Below are 18,278 nucleotides of genomic sequence, written 5' to 3'. Positions count from 1 at the left end.
GCGTCAGGCTCATCCATATCACTGCTAATCTACTAAGTTTACACTGAGCTCCAGTAGCCTGTGATTATTCGTGATTTGGTTTTTGATGTCCTCATCAAAGACTGAATCAATATGAGCTCTTGTTTCAGTGCTGGAAGACAAGACTTCCTTTGAAATTTAAAGAGTTTTAGTTTTAAGGAGGGAAAAATAATGAAATATATCATTTTATCAAGTCCGTGTGCTAATATGTTGTGTGATTTTAATGGCTGCTTCAATGCCAATAGGCCTAGATTCAGCAGAGTATTTAGCAGCCCAAAATTCAAGATATTTCTTTGAGAGGCTGATATAAATTCAAATATTGGGTTTATTGCACTGAGCTCATTGAGTTCTTTTCATTGACCAGTAATCCAACTGAAAGAAAATATCTTTATAACTGTTTACAGCTTTTCATCTCCAAATGGCCAAAACTCAGCTACAGTTTCAATGGCAGATTAAAACAAAAACAAGCAAACAAACAACTTCTCAGATGTTTAATGGTTTCCCAAATGATATAGAAAAACTCCTCCACAATGCAGTGGAAAACAAAGAAATTCCTGGAGACTCTGTGAGGTGGTTGTGTAAGCTACATGCTGCACTCATCATGCTAACGTACTGTGTGCATGCTGGCACTTCCACTATGCTGATGTTTAGAAGGTAAGCTTCAGTATCTTAGTGTAAAGTGTTAGATTGCTAACATTATGGGAATAACATTAGTTGGGCAAGAATACGATGAGGATTATGAATCCTGAAATTACTGGGAGTCAAACTGCTGTCTGGTAAGAATGTGCCTATCTGTGTAACATCAATGTGATGTTTAGAGGGATAAAAAAATCTGACAAAGCATGCTCTATCAGCACTTTTTTTTTTCTTTCAATTTGGTACTTGGTAGTGCTTTTCCGCAGACACATGCTGGTCTGTACTAAACAGAACTGAAGTGCCATTCAACGTGAGCATGCACTAATGCATACAGTGCAAACCATAAAGTAATTCAATTCTACAAAGGGAGTCCATACATGGGGCTTGGCATAACACTATAACACTAATGGTGGGTGATGTCATTCTAAATAAAACAGATCTAACATGTATGCAACGTGAACTTAACTAATTTCAGAGTTGCTGGATTATCATGACACAACACAGAAACAGTCGTCTCTGGTGAGACATTTATTATGGTGATTTTTATAAAATGTAACTAAGGGCATATTTTAGCCTCTTCCCGGGAGTACCCATCATGTACAAGACTTTCAGACCTGCTGCATTTGCAGATGCCTTGTAGTTTCCTTTTCATCATCCTGTCAAAAGAAGTAGCAGTGTAGGCATTCTGGTCAGTGAGCTACTGAACACTAAAATAGCTCATTTTGAGTTACAAATACCATCAATAACAACGACAGTTGTGGTGTAACAACACACGCATGCACAATGACGTTATGATGGGATGTTTTCAAATGCTGGAGACCATGATGTTCAAAGGGAGATTTATTTATTTATTTTCCCTTCTTGTAAATGCCACGTCTCAGAGCGTCCTGAATCCTGTGTGTGTGTGTGTGTGTGTGTGTGTGTGTGTGTGTGTGGGGGGTTTGGAAAATCTCGTCCGCAGACACGCTCCAGTAGCAGACATGTTCCACCTTGGCTAACCGAAAATGACATGTATGCCGGCTTCGGAAAACTTGATACATATTTTATGTGTTCCCTATAAAGCTGTTATATAATAATGGGTGTTCAGAATAAACCTTTGTCAGAGCTCAGACATGACAAGGGGTGACTTCTCCCATTTTGTGCATGTTCTAGCTTTATGTTGTTTATGCAGGGTCAGTGATGGCTGCCAGGGGAAGCATGTCAAAGATGGCAATCGTGGGCTGCTTCTGAGTGACAATGTCAGGCTGAGCTGTGCACTCACATACGGTTTTTCTGGATCATTTTTATGTAAATGGCGTGGCGGAAAGATTAATGCATGTCATGACTCATTCTAATTGCTTTTTGTTAAAGTGTACACATATAAAAATAAACAAATGATTGTTTTGACTAAGAAAACCTCCAGGAAGAGCAGCGCCTCAGTTTTAAGTCTTCTGGTTACAATTTATGTCGCTGTTGTCAGCTGCTGAGTGACATGTTGCAGGCACGCTGACATTTCAGCGCAGTTGCCCCCCATTCTTCCCCTATTCTTCCATCAGAATCTGCTCAGCTGAGCAGATTCTGATGGAAGAGCATTTTTGGTGTACTGTTAGTGAAAACAGTATGCATATTAACCTAGGGAGGTTCAAATTCTTTATTAAGCATTCACAGGACGCCACATTGCTGGATGTGTGAACTGTGTTGAACATCTGGCAGCTGTGGAGGTCTCTTGCTGGCAGGTATGTGGCTGAAGCAATGGACTGTGTTTTAAGTTAAACAGTATCACCAGTTTCTGGGAAAAGAACACAAACTCTGAACCCCACATGTGCAGTAGCACTGGGACAATGCATTATAAGAGAGAACTGTATAACAAAAGCACGACTGTTTCACTATTTTTTTGTGTTTCACGTGGAAACCTTAGCTGTTTGTGGAAAAGGTCAGTTTGCTGACTTGACAGGCTTCAGCTAGGATTATGTTAAGACCCTACTAGGAGGAAAGCTCAGCCTTGTTTTAATCTGGACTGATAACACTGCAAGATTAAGAGGGTTAAAATTTCCATGAGTTTTTGTTCACCAGTGTTAATGTACACAGTTTTCACTGCAACTTTGTAAACTGTTGTAAGCAGTTTATTCCTTTCTGGCTAAAGGTGTGTTGTAGTTAAGCGAATTCTTAAATGAATGACAACTACCATACATGTATCATAGTGAAGCACCTTGTCGTACGGTACAATTTTCAAGTTTGTGTCAAGAGAAAGGAAAAGAAAGCCCTGGCTTTACTCTGCCTTTCATTTTACTGCTGGCTATTGTGACAAGCTGATTGTGGTGACAGCTTTCGGGAATGGCATGAGCAGATGCTCAGTCGGTCATATCAGATGTGACTTTGACTGTGGCAAGTGAAAGAAGGACTTTGGTGATTCTGAGTTTGACCATGTAAAATAAATGTCTGCAAACTAAAGACTGTCACTGGCAAACTATCTGCTTTATTGTACATGGTATGGTGTAAGTTAGTTCAGTGTAGTCAGTCAGTCATCAATCATATAGTTTCAGCAGAATGTGGATAAAGAAAAGAAACTTGTAAATCTTTTAACCTCAGGCAGCCTGGAAGATGAAAGTAACAAATCATGTCTTACTTTCTTATGCATGATCTGAATCACTGTTTCTATTTTGGGTGTTGCTGGATTTTGGTCCATGATTAAAGTATATTTTTGATCCACATTTCCCCTCCTACCTGTTCTAATAACCCAGTTCACAAGGCTGTTGAACCATCACAGACAACTGCCCACACTTAGACTCATCACGGTGCTGCAGCATGCAGGGCAAACGTTTTCATTTTTCTATAGGAGTTTCTGTTCACCTCAAACAACCGTGTCAGTTGCATAACAGCTGCATAACTACAGCAGCAGGTTGTTTTAGTGCGCTTAAGGGATTTCACAGCTGAACATACCGCACTGCTCATAATCCTTCAGGGCTGTGTATACTTTTGTTTGTTGTAATTCAGATAAATTAAATCATTTATGTCAAAGAGGCAACATGATGTGGCATGTCTACATGAAATGACCTCACTCACTTTTTTTAAACGACAACTAATTACTAAATAATACAGTATGTTACTTAATTACTTCTTGGAGAAAGTAATTTGCTACACTACCCGTTACATTACTTTCAGTTTACTTCATAAGATGCCACATAATTGCCAGTTAACAATATAAACCGTAGGCTGCAGTCCCACATGCTACACAAATCTCTATCCTAATGAGGGCACACATCCATTCTTTCTTTTAGTGTATGTATGAACACTGCAAAGCTGAAAACCAGTTCAACACAATTACAAAGTGATTGTCACTGTAATTCTACTATAGAAAGATGTACAGGTAGAAATGCAGGCCACAATGCTGCAAACCGAACTTACTGCCTTTGTGATTTGTTCAAGTTCGGGGTCAGGCTGCTGGGTTGAAGTCAACATAGACTCAGCTTTGTCATCACTCCGGGTTATTGGCTTGCTTTGTGTTAGCATGCTGTCTGTGTGGATATTTGGAGCCGATGCTCTTTCTCAGCATCTGCAATGTAATGTAGCTGTTTCTATTCTGGATGCAGCTTGCACTTTACCATCATGCGCCTGTTCCCCCTTTTTTGTCCTCCTCCATGCGCAGGAACCGAAATCAGCTCATAATAGCTCAAGTGCGCAGAAAATTACAGAAATTAGAGCCCTATTTTATACATGGCACTTGCAGTATCTGTAAGAACTGCTGCTGACAGTTGCATCCAACAATCACTTTCATCTTAAGCTTGTAATCAGTCCTCTGATCCCTTATTTGTAGCATCAGGAAGTTTTCCTGGATGCCCCCTAGGTAATTCCACTATAGGATCCAGTACACTGAAATGAATTTAGTTCAAACTCATTTATAAAGAAATAAATGAACAAAAAAATGAATAGTTTACACTTGAAAGTATAACAAGATAGTCACATTTTATCCAAAAAAAAATCTCTGAATTGACATTTTTTGGTAGAAGGAATCATTATATACTTGCTGGTTGTGGCGATTATTCCTTATCATGAAATCATAGGGTTTTTGAGCACTTGGCAACATATGTTTCTGCCTCATGAAGGCATTGCATAATGGCTCAGAATTTGACATCAATGAACTGCACAAATCATTAAAGCTAGCAAGATAATCACTAAACGTAAGGTGATAAACTACAAGCAGACCCATGCATAAATAAACTACTATTATATGCAGTTAACATCTCCCCAATACATATCCATTACAGTTCCTCCCCTCTTCATCTCTGCAAGCCACGCATTGGTCGTTGACAAGAAATGCATAAAAATCAGTGCAGGGAAAATATGCTGGGATGCAACTATGAAATACTGTTCAGTACTGGGAGTTTTACTTCATTCTAATAGGATTAGTAAGCATTTATTTCGCCTATTTGGCAAGAACATGAATGTATTTGATGCTCATTTATAAGGACAAGTGCTCCACTCAAGCTTTAAAACATATAGATCAATACATCACCAGTGGCCCATAATATGGACTTAATATGTAACTTTTTAATGCTGTTGTTCCTGCCATAGCATTACTGACCATGGTTAATTACATAAAGTGACTAATAAGGGTAAATCCCTGGATTAATGCACTTGCCTAAATGTCCCCTCTAATCTCAACATCAAAACAAAGTACAGCTTTAATAAAAAAAAAGACAATATGTCAGTAGTTAATAGTTTCATGGTAACATTTCACTAATTGAAGAACAACAAATATCTACAAGACTAAATGAAGTGATGAGAAGTTGGAGATCACAAAACTCACTTTACATAACAATGTACATGCCTTTCTATGTAAGCAGACACACGGCTGATGAGTGCTCCTGCAGAGTGCTATAAATGTGTTAGTCAGTGTGATGGATTGAGGAGGGATTACTTAACTATTGTGTTGAAATTAGGGAGGTGATGTGATCGCTGAAAAACTTGCAGTAATTCCCAAAATAGAAATACGGCGAGTTTTTCAGTTGGGCACTTAAACAGTTGCTGTAAATATATTAGATGTTCACAAAAACGTGTTTGAAAACAAATTATAATTTGTTCTTAAAATTAATTTGTCATCAAACACACAGGAATAAAATGTGATTTGTTTTTTATATGATAGATGCATAGAACCACAACATCTAGTACTCGTCATTTGTTAAAATTTACATCTTCCATATTACTTAAACAAACAACTGTGCAGATAAAGTAATGTGTACCTAACAACACAGATCAGGATCCAGTGTACTGGAGAAGGGCAGAAGTTGCAGATGAGAGGCAATAATCATGGGTGGGTATACTTGTGTCCACTATTCAGTTTTTCACAGGTGAACATCAGGGGTACTTCCTTGCTTTTGTTTATTTTTATGCACCGGCCATCTTGGTATCTATCAGCAAGGTGCTGAATCATGCCCAATTTATAGACTCTTTGTGGCAGTGGCACTGAAACCTTGAGGGATATGGTTGGTAGGAAAGACCTGCTTGATTCAAACCTGAGTGGCTCTTTGGTTATTGGAACTCTGCTGCAGTTTTGCTACAGTGTTCCAACATAAAGATGTGTAGTATTGGTTATTATTTATAAGTGTAATATTGGGTATTAGACACATGATTGCAGGCTATTTGGTCCAGGTACAACCATAGAGTGTTTGGTTTGCATTAAAAGTCAGACTCAGTTCCCAATGGGAGTTCAGCTTCACCAGGGCTGCACTTTATCAGGATGTTGTTCACAAGTAAGGGGGGATGGAGAAGGAAATTTAATTTAAAGGACTGACGCCATGTCTGCCATGGTGCTTGTGCCATACAGCTTTATTGTAGTGTAAAGAGAGCTGTGAGTGAAAGCAAAGCTGTCAGTTCACCAAACAGTCTGCCTTCCCCATTTTATCTATGACCAAAAGCTGTGGGTAGTCAACAAAAGGATAAGCTCATGGATACAAACTGCAGAAACAATCTCCTTTTGAAGGGTCTCTGCACTTACTAGATAGCTTACAGTAGCACCACTACACATTTACACATTGCAAGTACCCAGTTTTAGGTAGCCTTTGACCTGAATGCCTCCTAGGTAATGTGTTTTATGATTGTCAAAATGGGAGGAGGTTCAGAGGCCCCGTGGACTTGTAGAGATTATGGCTCTCGCCTGGTCTGGGAATGCTTTGGTCCCCCACAACCACTCTTCCACCACTCCAAGAAAAGCTGGAGGAGGTGGCTGGGTAAAAGCAGATCTGAGTGTCTCTTCTCACATTGAATATGAATGAGTGAATACATTGTGCTAATCAAAGTTCACTCAGTTTACCCAAATGTGAAAGTGTAAAGTTAGTAAATTGACTAACTTTGTGAGCTCCAGTCACACAGCACTAATGTGGCTAAACACAAAACACTGATTATTAAGCAACAAGATAAGTCAAATGCTACTCTTATTTCAAAAAGCTGATTCTTTTTATTTAGATAAACAGAACCAACTTTTTGGGATGTCCTTGCCTGGATGATTGAGCATGCATCACGATATTTCCATCAAACATTGAATGGCTGCAAATTTCCTCCAACTCAACGAGGGGAAAACTGAAGTCCTCATATGCGGACAGATTTTTTATCCCAGATAGTGAGAACCCTTGGTCCTCTTTCAATGTATGTTAAATCCTCTATCAGGAATTTAGGTGTGACTTTTGACTCGACTCTCACATTGGATGGGCATGTGAAATCTCTGGTTCGGTCTTGTTTTTATCATTTAAGAAGTGTGGCTAAGTTAAGCCCTATTTTATCTCACCCTGAACTGGAGATTGCTATACATGCATTTATTTCCTCACACTTGGACTATTGTAACTCTTTGTTTATGTGTCTAAGCAAAGGTTCTCTGGATCGTCTGCAGGCTGTGCAAAATGCTGCCGCTAGGCTGTTGACAAAATCTTCCAAGTATTCACATGTGACACCATTGCTATTTCAACTACACTGGCTTCCTGTTGAATTTAGAGTACGTGTTAAGATCCTGGTCTTGACATTCAGAGGCTTGCATGGACTGGCACCAGCCTACATCTCCGATCTGCTACAGCCCTATGTCCCTAGCAGGTCCCTGAGGTCATCTGATCAGGGCTTACTTGCTATAAAACAGACTAAGGGTGACAGAGCTTTTACCACTGTGGCCCCGAGACTCCGGAACTCTCTCCCTCATACATTAAGAACTGTGGACTCAGTAGTTGTTTTTAAAAAAACAACTCAAAACTCACCTTTTTAAAACTGTTTTTGGTTAATTTTTGCCTGTTTTATATTGTCTGTTTTACCTTTTTATTATTTGTTATCTTTTGTGCAGCACTTTTTGACTCTGTCTAGAAAGGTGATATATAAATAAAATTTTATTTATTTATTATTTATTTATTCTTTTCTTTTTTTATTTGCAACTTTCATTTAACATTTTTTTGTTAACTGGATTAAATTATCTTCTGGAAACTGGATCACTTACACTGTGCCTTACACCAAATATAAGAAGAAACTTCCATTAGTTACATATTTTCATAGTTCATATGCATATATTAAATTTGGATGTGTGCATCTGTGTGCTGCTGATCATTCTGAGCTGACCTCAGTTCATTTTTCCCCCAGCAGAGTTTCTCCTTGGGAAAGCTAGGTCACAGAAAGAAATGGTGAAAATCAGGAATCTGGGCCTTGGTGCTATATATAACAATTAGATCAGGCAACTTGTAAAAGTAGATAATATGACAGTCTTGAGAAAATTGAATTATGTAGATAATGTAATGATGTACTCATTCAGCGCTTATCTATTGGAGCTGGGCTACATGGGGAGAAACATGAGCAGCAAAGAGATTGGGACTGTGTATTTCTCCAGCACCAAAATTAGGCCTTGCAAGTGAAATAAAATGGTTACATGTGGCTTGATAAGCATTTAAAAGGTTCACTGAATGTTGATTATTTCTAGATTTTTTTTTTTTATCCTTATTTCAGACATTTTCCAAAATGGATTAATGGCGTTTCCTGAAATTTAATCTGCTGATGTGTTATGAGTACATTATCAGGCCTGACATTATCAGCTGTACAGGGCTCCTGAGCAGTCTGGACACTTTAGAGTAGAGTAAACTGATCCTCTGCAGACATGATGTTGGTCTGTTTAAGTATCTTTAGTCTGGCCTTCTTGCTTGATGATAGGTTTGGAGAACAATTTTAGCAATTTTAGCTCCTCATAGAGTTGGCAAGGTGCTTTGATGATGGCTTGCTGAAAGACTGGCATGTTTAAAAATAAATAAATAAAAAGCTTACAGTCACATTTAAATTGTGACACATGATTCCAATGGCAAAAGACTTAAGTATGACTCACTAATCTCTGGTCATAATAGGTGAAGTGGGTGTGTGTATATGTGGCCTCGGGGAAGAGAAGAGAAACTAGAGATTGTTGAGCTGTTGGAGATGAAGGTTTCCCTCTAGTTTTCTCACTGACTTCTCATTTGCCAAAGCTCTCTGCAAAACAGCACTCTTACTTAAGTTGGATCTCCCTATTAGGTGTAGCTCTACTATGAGAGCCAGTTAGCCTGCACATCACACTGCTTATTGTCTCTTTGTGGAACACAAAGTTTGGACACTTCTTTATTCAGGTAAGATGAAAAATTTTCTTTTGGCTATGCCAGTGTAGATTTAAAACAGAATATTTATTTGAGATATAGGTAAAAATGTAACTTTTTTCAATGAGGATACTACCATGTTATTTATTTAGAAAACTTAAAATAAAAAATAAAAAAATGGAACTAATATAAGTTATCTTTGCAATCTTTTAAATTATCAGTGTTAAATTGTTTGTATTTGTGTGTTGTGGCTTTAATTTCAATATGACATGAAAACCATTGTGTTTGTGTGTGCATATCCATATGCATATAAGCAGTATTTCTCATACACTGAAAAAAGAATATGTTGGATTTACTTAATTCAATAGTGGACATTGGTTGCACACAGTTGTTTTGCTTTGGCAGAAACTTAAACAACTGAGATAAATCAACACAACTTATTCATATTCAATAAACCTGTGCATTTTGTGTTGATAAAACATGATTGAAACATGTTTAAATGAAATAAGTTGAGCTCTTGGAATATTTTAGTCCTTCACGGTTTTGTCACTTTATTCCAACACTATTCAATAACTTTTACCCCAATACTGCTCGGTCACTTAAATACTTAAATAATTAAATGTTGTCTTCATATTACATAATGTTCAACAAAGTCTAGAGTCTGGTTAACATAAAAACTGAATGGATTTACAACAACTTCCATCCTCCTATCTTTATCCGGGTTGCAGGGGGACTGGGGCAGCTCGTCAGTCTATCACAAAGAGACAAACAACTATTTGCACTCACACTTATGGGTAATTTGGAATCACCAATTAACTCTTATTTTAACTCTAATAACTGCATGACTTTTAACTGTGGGAGGAAACCAGAGTACTCAGAGGGACCCCACTGCAAACTAGCCAGATTGTGGTTTTGGACCCATGACTCTCTTGTTATGAGGCAACAGCACTAACCACCACGCCAACAACCTGTAAATCGAGGCTTAACAAAAGTAGGAAAGCTATGATTACAAGTCTTGATGTAGAATTTTCTGTACATTTTTGTCCTTGACAGGTTAAACTTTCCTTATTTTCAGTGTACGTATAAGGGTTTCAAGGCATCACTCAAGTAAAACATAAAAAACCCAATAAAACACATGGAAGTATTGTGCAGATTTTATTACCAAATATTATTTAAAACTATCATTAAAACTACTACTAGTAACAGTTATTTATTTAGACTAAAATCACATGTTTAATCACTTTAGACTAAATTAATGGAATGAGCACTTGCAAAACTGAATCTCGGCAAACTATTGGGAAGCATGTACTTTATATTAATACAGTAAACACAAAATAAGTGTTTTTGAAATGCCAAAAAGTACCTTGCTTTGGGAAAAGAAAAATGCAAAAACTAATTGTTACATACTGAAACAACTAGTGCAACAAACTCAGTAAAACTCAGCAGTAAAATGAATGATTTCTATATTAAAAGACAAACATGAAGCGCTTGAAAACATTTCAGGAACTTTTTTATGAGCATTGTGTAGCTAATGGAATGTCTACACTACTACTACACCAATGTATATTGCAGCATTCCCACTGCTAATCATAAAAAAAAACCCAGATACTAGAGTCATGTGAACAAAGGAGGTTTTTTTTGTGTGTGTGTGTGTGTGTGTGTGTGGTGTTTTTTTTTTATTTATTTATTTATTTATTTATTTATTTACATTTGCTTAAATGAGGTTTTGTATGTACATATTCAGAAAGTTTAACCCTCTCAGGCTCAAATTAAGTTTTTTGTTGCTAATGCACAACCAAGTCCTGCAGTGGTACTTCTGAGTAAAAAAACTCATAAAATATGTATGTGGATAATCAGGTTGTTAGTTTTTAACTGTTGCAAATCGGCAACGTCTGCCTTGACAGGGTTAACAGGGCATGCTCATTATTTTCCTTTCTGTGTATATTTAATCAGAATCCATTATAGTCTTTATAATTATCTGATCGTAGGGCTGAAACCAATTCTTTGTATTATCTACGAACCATAAATTTTATATTTTGATCTATGAAACTGTGTCAGAAAACTGCGACAAGGCGCATCATCCCCTAAGTGAAATGTCCAAAACAGATAACCATCTAGATTTTAATTTACAATAATGTAAATAGCCAAATACTTGCACAATATTTGTTGTAGTTGTTAAATGAACTATAAATGTGTGATTATTCCATCAATTTTATCTGTTTTGGTGTTGAATGTAGCCTTATGCAATGTTGAAAGGGGTTCAGAAACATCACTATGTCTGATTCAGTGGTTGGGCATTTTGATTTCCATCATTGTTACACAGACAATAGTTAAAAATATAGAGAATTAAAGTTGCCGAGCTTAAAACGGATTCCAGTTTTGACTGAGGGCTTTAATGACAGAAAGTTTTTCTAGGAAAGAAAATGTGAATCTGCAACACCTACTATACAATCCATTCAGGAAAGTCATCCTCACTGAGTTCATTGAAGTGGTATATATTGTTGAATCACTACATTGTATCTGTGGAGGAGAGGTGCTGTCTGCTGGCCATGACAGGGACAGACGGTGTTGGCATGGCCTGAAAGGAGCCATCCTCCTACCGCATGTGCCAAATGGTGTCAGTCTGCCACTGGCTTTCACAGCACGTTTCACACTGGAGGTTGTGGGTAAAGGACCAAGAATACATTAGGCAAAGCTGTTGAAGCATATGGCACATTTTGAAATGCACATGGTGCTTTGATTAATTAGAAATTAGGCAGTTTAATTGTTTTCTTCTTATTTTGATCACAATTCAATTTAATCTATTGTATCTTTTTTAAAAAGTGTTGTTTTCCTTTCATTATTATTAACCCCGGATTTTTTTTTCTTGCTTCACTGCTTCATGTCGAGGTGCAATCAAGGGCACACAAACATGAGACGTTTCTGATCTTAGTGTTTCTCCCCAAACAGGAATTTGAACTGGTGACTGGTCTGTTTTTTAGACCTTCAAGCTACTTTGATGCTGTAATCGATACATAATGGTATAATGCTCCTTCCCCTCAAACCATCTTCTCCTCTTTCTTCCTTCCCACTCGCTCATGTTTGTATTCACTCAGTAAGTCATGTGGTTAGAAACTGTCTCTGAAGCAGACAGCCTGGAATGTGCAGCTGTTTTACAGTATTTAGTAAGATAAAAATCTCACTCGTTATCCATCATCCACAATGTAGCAAAGATAAATGTCTACACATAAACATTTGTATATTTTGATGTGCACAGAAAGGTTTAAAAATATGTTATTTTTTCAGTATATAACAGTAAGAAGGTCACTTAGAGCTATAGATTTTCCAGTGTCAACAGGACACCAGTTAAGTTTAGTAGCCTGTAACAAAAAAAGGCATCAGAGATGAGTTTTTGCTCTCTGGTGCAGATTGATTCCAAAGTGCTGGCAGTCTGGTTGCATTTATTACTTAAATAGTAATTATTTGAAAACCTTAACTGTAGTTAGTCAAAGTAAGATCACAATTATCTAGAGACAGTTTGCCTCCAGCCACGTGACCTTGCAGTCAAAGCAGTCACACTCTTAATCTCTGGCCAACTAGTTGGTCACTCCAGCTACTTGCAATTGGTTGCTTACGGCAAAAACAATTCAGTCCAGTCACCGGGCAAAGACGTTGTGATCCTATGTACTATAGTGTGACTTAGCCCTTATGTTAATGTTTAAAGGTCTGCATCCATTAAATAAATGCTCACTGATTTTTCTGTTTCTAACACTTCTTTTCCCCACACAAAACCAACTCTGTCATTGTTTGGTGGCATTATTAAAATCTGCAGAATGTTTATCACAAACTGGCTAAAAGTAGGTGGCAAGGAGTCCACACAAGATGTTTAATTGAAGATAATTGAATAAACATAAACTAATCAAGCCACAGACATTAAAGAGGCTTAATGCAAGGTGAATTGGAAGTGAGACTGAACAGTTTATCTGAGCCAGCTTATTTAGCCTGTGAGGCCCAGATGAATGCATTAGCTGATGGCCCTGCCATATCAGCCATTTATCAGTAGAAGTGCTCACCCCATCCCACACCAACCCACACCCCCCACCTCTTAATAATCAAGATTCAACCTTGACACTGGAACTGAACTAATCAGAAATAAACCAAAATAACAGAAGGCAATATTGAAACATTTGAATATTTATTATTACACATAATACTGCTACAAACATGTACTACTATTGCTGCTGCTGTTGTGAAAATATATTTTTATCTTGTACTTGTTGTAACTGCTGTACTGTATTTGTCTTTCCTGAATTCTTTTCCAGATCTCAGAGCAGTGACTGTCAACAACCATGAGCAGCGGAGTGAATATCAAAGTCATATCTCGGAGGCAGAGTGACGCAGGTGTCAGCTCCAGTCTGCCGTCACCTCGAAGCACAATGTCGGTCTCAAAGGCAGAGCCCAAAGAGCAATATAGTGGGCTCCCAAATCCCACAATGCAGTATCAGCACAGCGCAAAACGACGGCCTACATATTCTTCATTCTCTGGTTCTTCAGGAGCTGCAGAGTTGCTGAGAGGTGCCGCTTTAAAGAACAACCTGCTGCACCAAAAGACTAGCATGTATTCACATAGAAGCTCAGCAGCTGCAGGGCGAGCTGATGGAACCTGCTCAGCTTACAGCAGCCCTCAGATACCAAAGAGGGAAGTTCCACGCTCGAAAGACACATCAGACATCCGCAGCGACACGATAACCCAGAAAGCTTTGAGAGACCTTCAGTTAAGAAGAAACACTAACAAGAACTGGACCTTTGGAAAGTATCGTCAGAGGAGTGTGGACAATGCGCAAGAGGGTAACACTTTGCGACACCGCCCACCAAATCCTCAGGTAGGCTACGGAAGAGGACGTCTTCTTTATAGTAAAAATGCAAATGGAAATGAGATACCAGGAGTATCTTCAGCAGGAATAGAGAACTTCCAAAAAGAAGTGAGGAACATCTCCAACTATGAGCTGGAAGCTTCTGACAGGGAGCTTTTCAACAAATCAAAGTCTTCCCATCAAACATTCAACCTGCCACGCAGAGGGAGTGAGCCAGGAAAGGTCAACATGGCTGCTGTTGCTCCATTTAGATTCAGGTGAGGGCAGTGTTTCACCTTTTAAGATAGGAAGATATACAATAGATTGCAGTTTATTTCTAGGACACAGAGAAAATAATGCACACTCATAATGTCTCATACTTTTTTTATTATTCATGGTCTTATTAAAAGAAAGACACCCCCCCGCTCCCTGGTGTCTGTTTATACATATAGCCTCACTCTCTTGAATGCAGTATTCAGTGGTCAGAAGTTATGTCTAAACAGACATGGATTTAAACCACCGTTTGTTTGGTTGACCCGTTTGTTTCTTTGTTTGTTTGTTTTTTGTAGGTTTAAGATTCACGAGGATACAGATACCTCCCTGGATGATCTCAGTGACTGCTCCTCTGACTCCATGGAGGTCTGTTGTGATGATCTAGGTGAGTCTTTTTGAAATCTTAATCTTTCTACTGGACACATCTGTTGTTATAAAGCAGTTGTTCTTAATGTGGGATCTTGCACCTCTAAGGAGTTACCAAATAACTTTGGAGGGTCATAGACTTTGGAATTTCTGTGATCTTTGCTGTTGTCATATGAAATGTTTAATTATTCTCATTCATATGAGTAAATAAATATAAGAAAAATCAACAACTCTTTTGTGGAAGTGGCATCAAATTTAAGGTAAAACTCATTAATCTTTTATCTGGTATTCCATTTCTCTCTTATGGTTTATTCTTTGCTCTTTGATATTCAGTTAAGGCAAACAAATCACCTCCAAATACATGAAACACTCACATGTGCTTTTAAATGGGTGCCAATATAAACCCAGTAAAATTGATGCTTAATGATAAAAAGGGTTAATTCAGGATGCTAAAAATTATGATGGATTTCCATCAGTCTTTGACTTTAAATCAATTCACTCTTCTTCTTTTCACTCTTTAAGTCTTTTCTAGTATTGTTATCCCCAAAGGACCTACTTAATTCATTACAAAAATGAACTTTTTTTCACTTAAAACTGAAAGGGTCAGGCAGTTTATGCAAAAAAAGAAGGAAAACAAGAAAAAAAACCCTGTTTTTCCATTTGTATTATATGCATCGTGTAACACTCAAGTTTTTATATGGCTGACTGTTGACACTGAACTCAGTTCAGCTTGACAGTTGTTCTCACCAAACTGCCGCCAACTCGCAACAAAATCTTTATACTGCTTGTACCACCTGTTATGTTCATCAGGATTTCCTGAAGCACTTCACTTTTTCTTTGTGTGCATGTGGGAAAACAGATTGCTGGCAGAGAGTACTTCTCTCAAATCGCACACCACTGTTAATGCAGCACTGTTTATCAATGTTTTTGACATCTCTGATGTGCCATTACAATCAAATTTCCATTTTTTTGCATCCCTGCTGTGTAAAACATAAAAAGTTGAGTTATTTTTGCCTCAGCCCTGTTCCTCACACATCCTGTTGCTTGGACACTGTAATACAAACATGACGTGTGAACATAAACAGGCACAGTGTCTTAAAATGTTTTGTATGGTCACTATTTCATTGTTTTAAGGGATACACTTTTCCAAATGAAGATTGAAGCAGTTACCAGCATGGCAGATCTGTTAAATCAAATTAGAGAGACTATTTTATTAAAGCTCTACTGTAAGTAAGTAATATTAATTAAGAGAAATAAACAGACATCACAGAACAAAATTATTATTTAAACCCGCATGTTGTAAAACTGTTACACAGAAGCTTCTATATTTTATATTTTAATATTAAACATTGTTTTTAACCATTGTTGGAGATGGACCAACTTCTTTTAGAACTGTCACAATGATTAACAGTAATAAACTGGTCAAAAATGAAAAACCACTAATCTTTTCAGACAACAACACACAAACAACTAAAACTCAAAGTATGAGCAACAGAGTGTGGAGCATTTAAAACGTGGACCCCACCATGATGTAATCGATTGTATCTGAACTCTTGAATTCTTGATTGTAATATTGTGGTTATTTAGTTTTGACCCAGTGTCAATGATGTTTAGAAAAGAGTATGAAGAGCATCAGCAAATTTAACTTGTTTGGGCAGTAAGTGGCATACATACACTATAGTGTTGAATCGCATGGCTGCAGATACCAGTTTATTTGTGTATCTTACATGCATGGAGTCTCTGTCTGTCTGTGAACTCCTACACAATCAAAAGCTGAACATCAAAACTTGGCACTTCGGTACATTTTAGACCCCTAAAGGTTCTTATTTTTATCAAATATGTTATCATGTTGCCTAGCAACCACTTATCAAAAGACTGAGGTGACCTATTTGTAATGTTTAGGCATTTATAATAACTTTTAAAGGCATCATACTTAATTTCATAACAGCAACTAATTTATATCTGCAAAATATTTGAATTCTGCATGAAATAGCATGATGTCATCATGTTGCCTAGCAACCACATATTAATGGGCTAAGATGGCGGCATTTATGAACCTGTAACACTTTATAAAGGCATTGCTTAATTTCAATTTCATGACAGTAACGTCTAATTTTTAGATCCACTAAATGATATTATGGTCTTATTTTTAGTAGATATTGTGACCATTATGTTGCTCAGCAACCGCCTACCAATGGACTAAAAGAGCCAATTTTTAGCATCTTTGCACCTGTAACAGCTTATGAAAGCATCATATCATTTTTCCTTTTTTGTCTGGGTGTGGCCTTATTTTCAGCATGTTAAAATCCCATCATTTATAGCCAAAAAACATGAATATTATAGTGTGCTATATAGGACATATAATGAGCCCATCGCATTGCAGCCAACTAGCAATGAACCAAAATTATATTTATATAGTATATCAGGACATGGGCTTGGACATGTATGAGTATTACTGGCATGAGTTGAATACAGAAATCAATAACTACAACTGGACTAGATTTAGTCTTGGTTGGGCAACTAGCTAACAGCAAGCGATATTGACTCAAATGAACAGACAGTGATGCCCTCTTTAATGATTGAGTTAGCAAAATTCATCCCAGTAAAACTGAATTTACAGGGATGCATTCAAGTATTTTGAATTAGTTATGTTGTTTATTTCTGGATCACCCAAATCACACAGACTTTGAAAATGGCCTCACATGAATGCCACGGGCTATTTGAAAACCCTTTAACTGACTTCTTAATTATCTTAATCACTTTGAGGGTTGAGAGCCTTCAGCCAGCCTCCTCTGGGAGAGACCAGACCAGCAACTGAGTGGTCCTCTGCCGAGGGTGGACAGATGCATGACTGAGAGACTGAGTGGTTTGATGGGAGGATCAGCTTTCACCTCCTGTCTGGGAGTTTCTCTTCTCCCCAGTGGAAAGACTTAGGGAACGCTTAAATTCATAGAGATGTGTCTTTGTAACCTGTCATATGTCTTCAGCTACATAGCTGGAAGATGAAGTACATGTGTAATACTGATGGTTCCATTCGGCAGAAATAACTGTTCAGTTAGAAAAGTTTCCGGATAGGAAGACTCACTACTTTACAAACAGCAAGTAGTAGACAAGACCATTTAACCTTTGCTATTGTGTCTTGCAGCTTGAGCTCATCAGTAGACTTTCATTCAGGAAAAAAATCATAATGTGAGAAGCCCTTAAGGGCTAACACAATGATTCCATTACATCTGTATTTAGAGACTCTTGCATCGCATTAGTTACCATATGACTTCAACACAATTTTTACATGTGCTTTTAATTCTATGCTTCGACCTACAGCTCTCTGCAAAAGGTACACTTGCACACATTATGTCAAGTCACATGGCAAAGAGGCTGTTCAAATCATCTTGGACAGATGGTTTCTAATGACTTTGGCTGTATGGTTGTTGTTTGATTGCTTGGATATGATTCTTGACAATATTTTGTGATCAATACGTTTCAATATCAATATCAATTTCAGTATAATATATGTTATCCCACCTATTTGTTTACATATGAAGCGGGAAAGCAGTTGTTGTTTAGATCATTTGCAACATTGATTTTTTTTCAC

At 37.6% G+C, this 18,278-nt stretch overlaps 1 protein-coding gene across 4 annotated transcripts in view; it reads left to right on the top strand.

The window, feature by feature from the left end:
• The window catches only part of nav1b (neuron navigator 1b), an 83,631-nt gene that overhangs the window by 16,300 nt on the left and 49,053 nt on the right, over positions 1-18,278 (top strand). For all 4 annotated transcript variants that reach the window (XM_085274965.1, XM_085274968.1, XM_085274964.1 and 1 more), the window contains exons 2-3: positions 13,517-14,325; positions 14,617-14,705. In XM_085274965.1, coding sequence (XP_085131091.1) covers positions 13,544-14,325; positions 14,617-14,705 — 871 coding nt within the window. In that variant the 5' untranslated portion in view covers positions 13,517-13,543. The remainder of the gene's footprint in view (positions 1-13,516; positions 14,326-14,616; positions 14,706-18,278) is intronic.

The sequence above is a fragment of the Mchenga conophoros genome, linkage group LG5 (assembly GCF_057382185.1).
Source record: "Mchenga conophoros isolate Kocher_MC1m ecotype Shallow Benthic linkage group LG5, M_conophoros_male_GT1.1, whole genome shotgun sequence".
Lineage (NCBI taxonomy): Eukaryota > Metazoa > Chordata > Actinopteri > Cichliformes > Cichlidae > Mchenga > Mchenga conophoros.
Note: the sequence above shows the minus strand (reverse complement) of the source record. Positions and strands in the feature narration are given on the sequence as shown.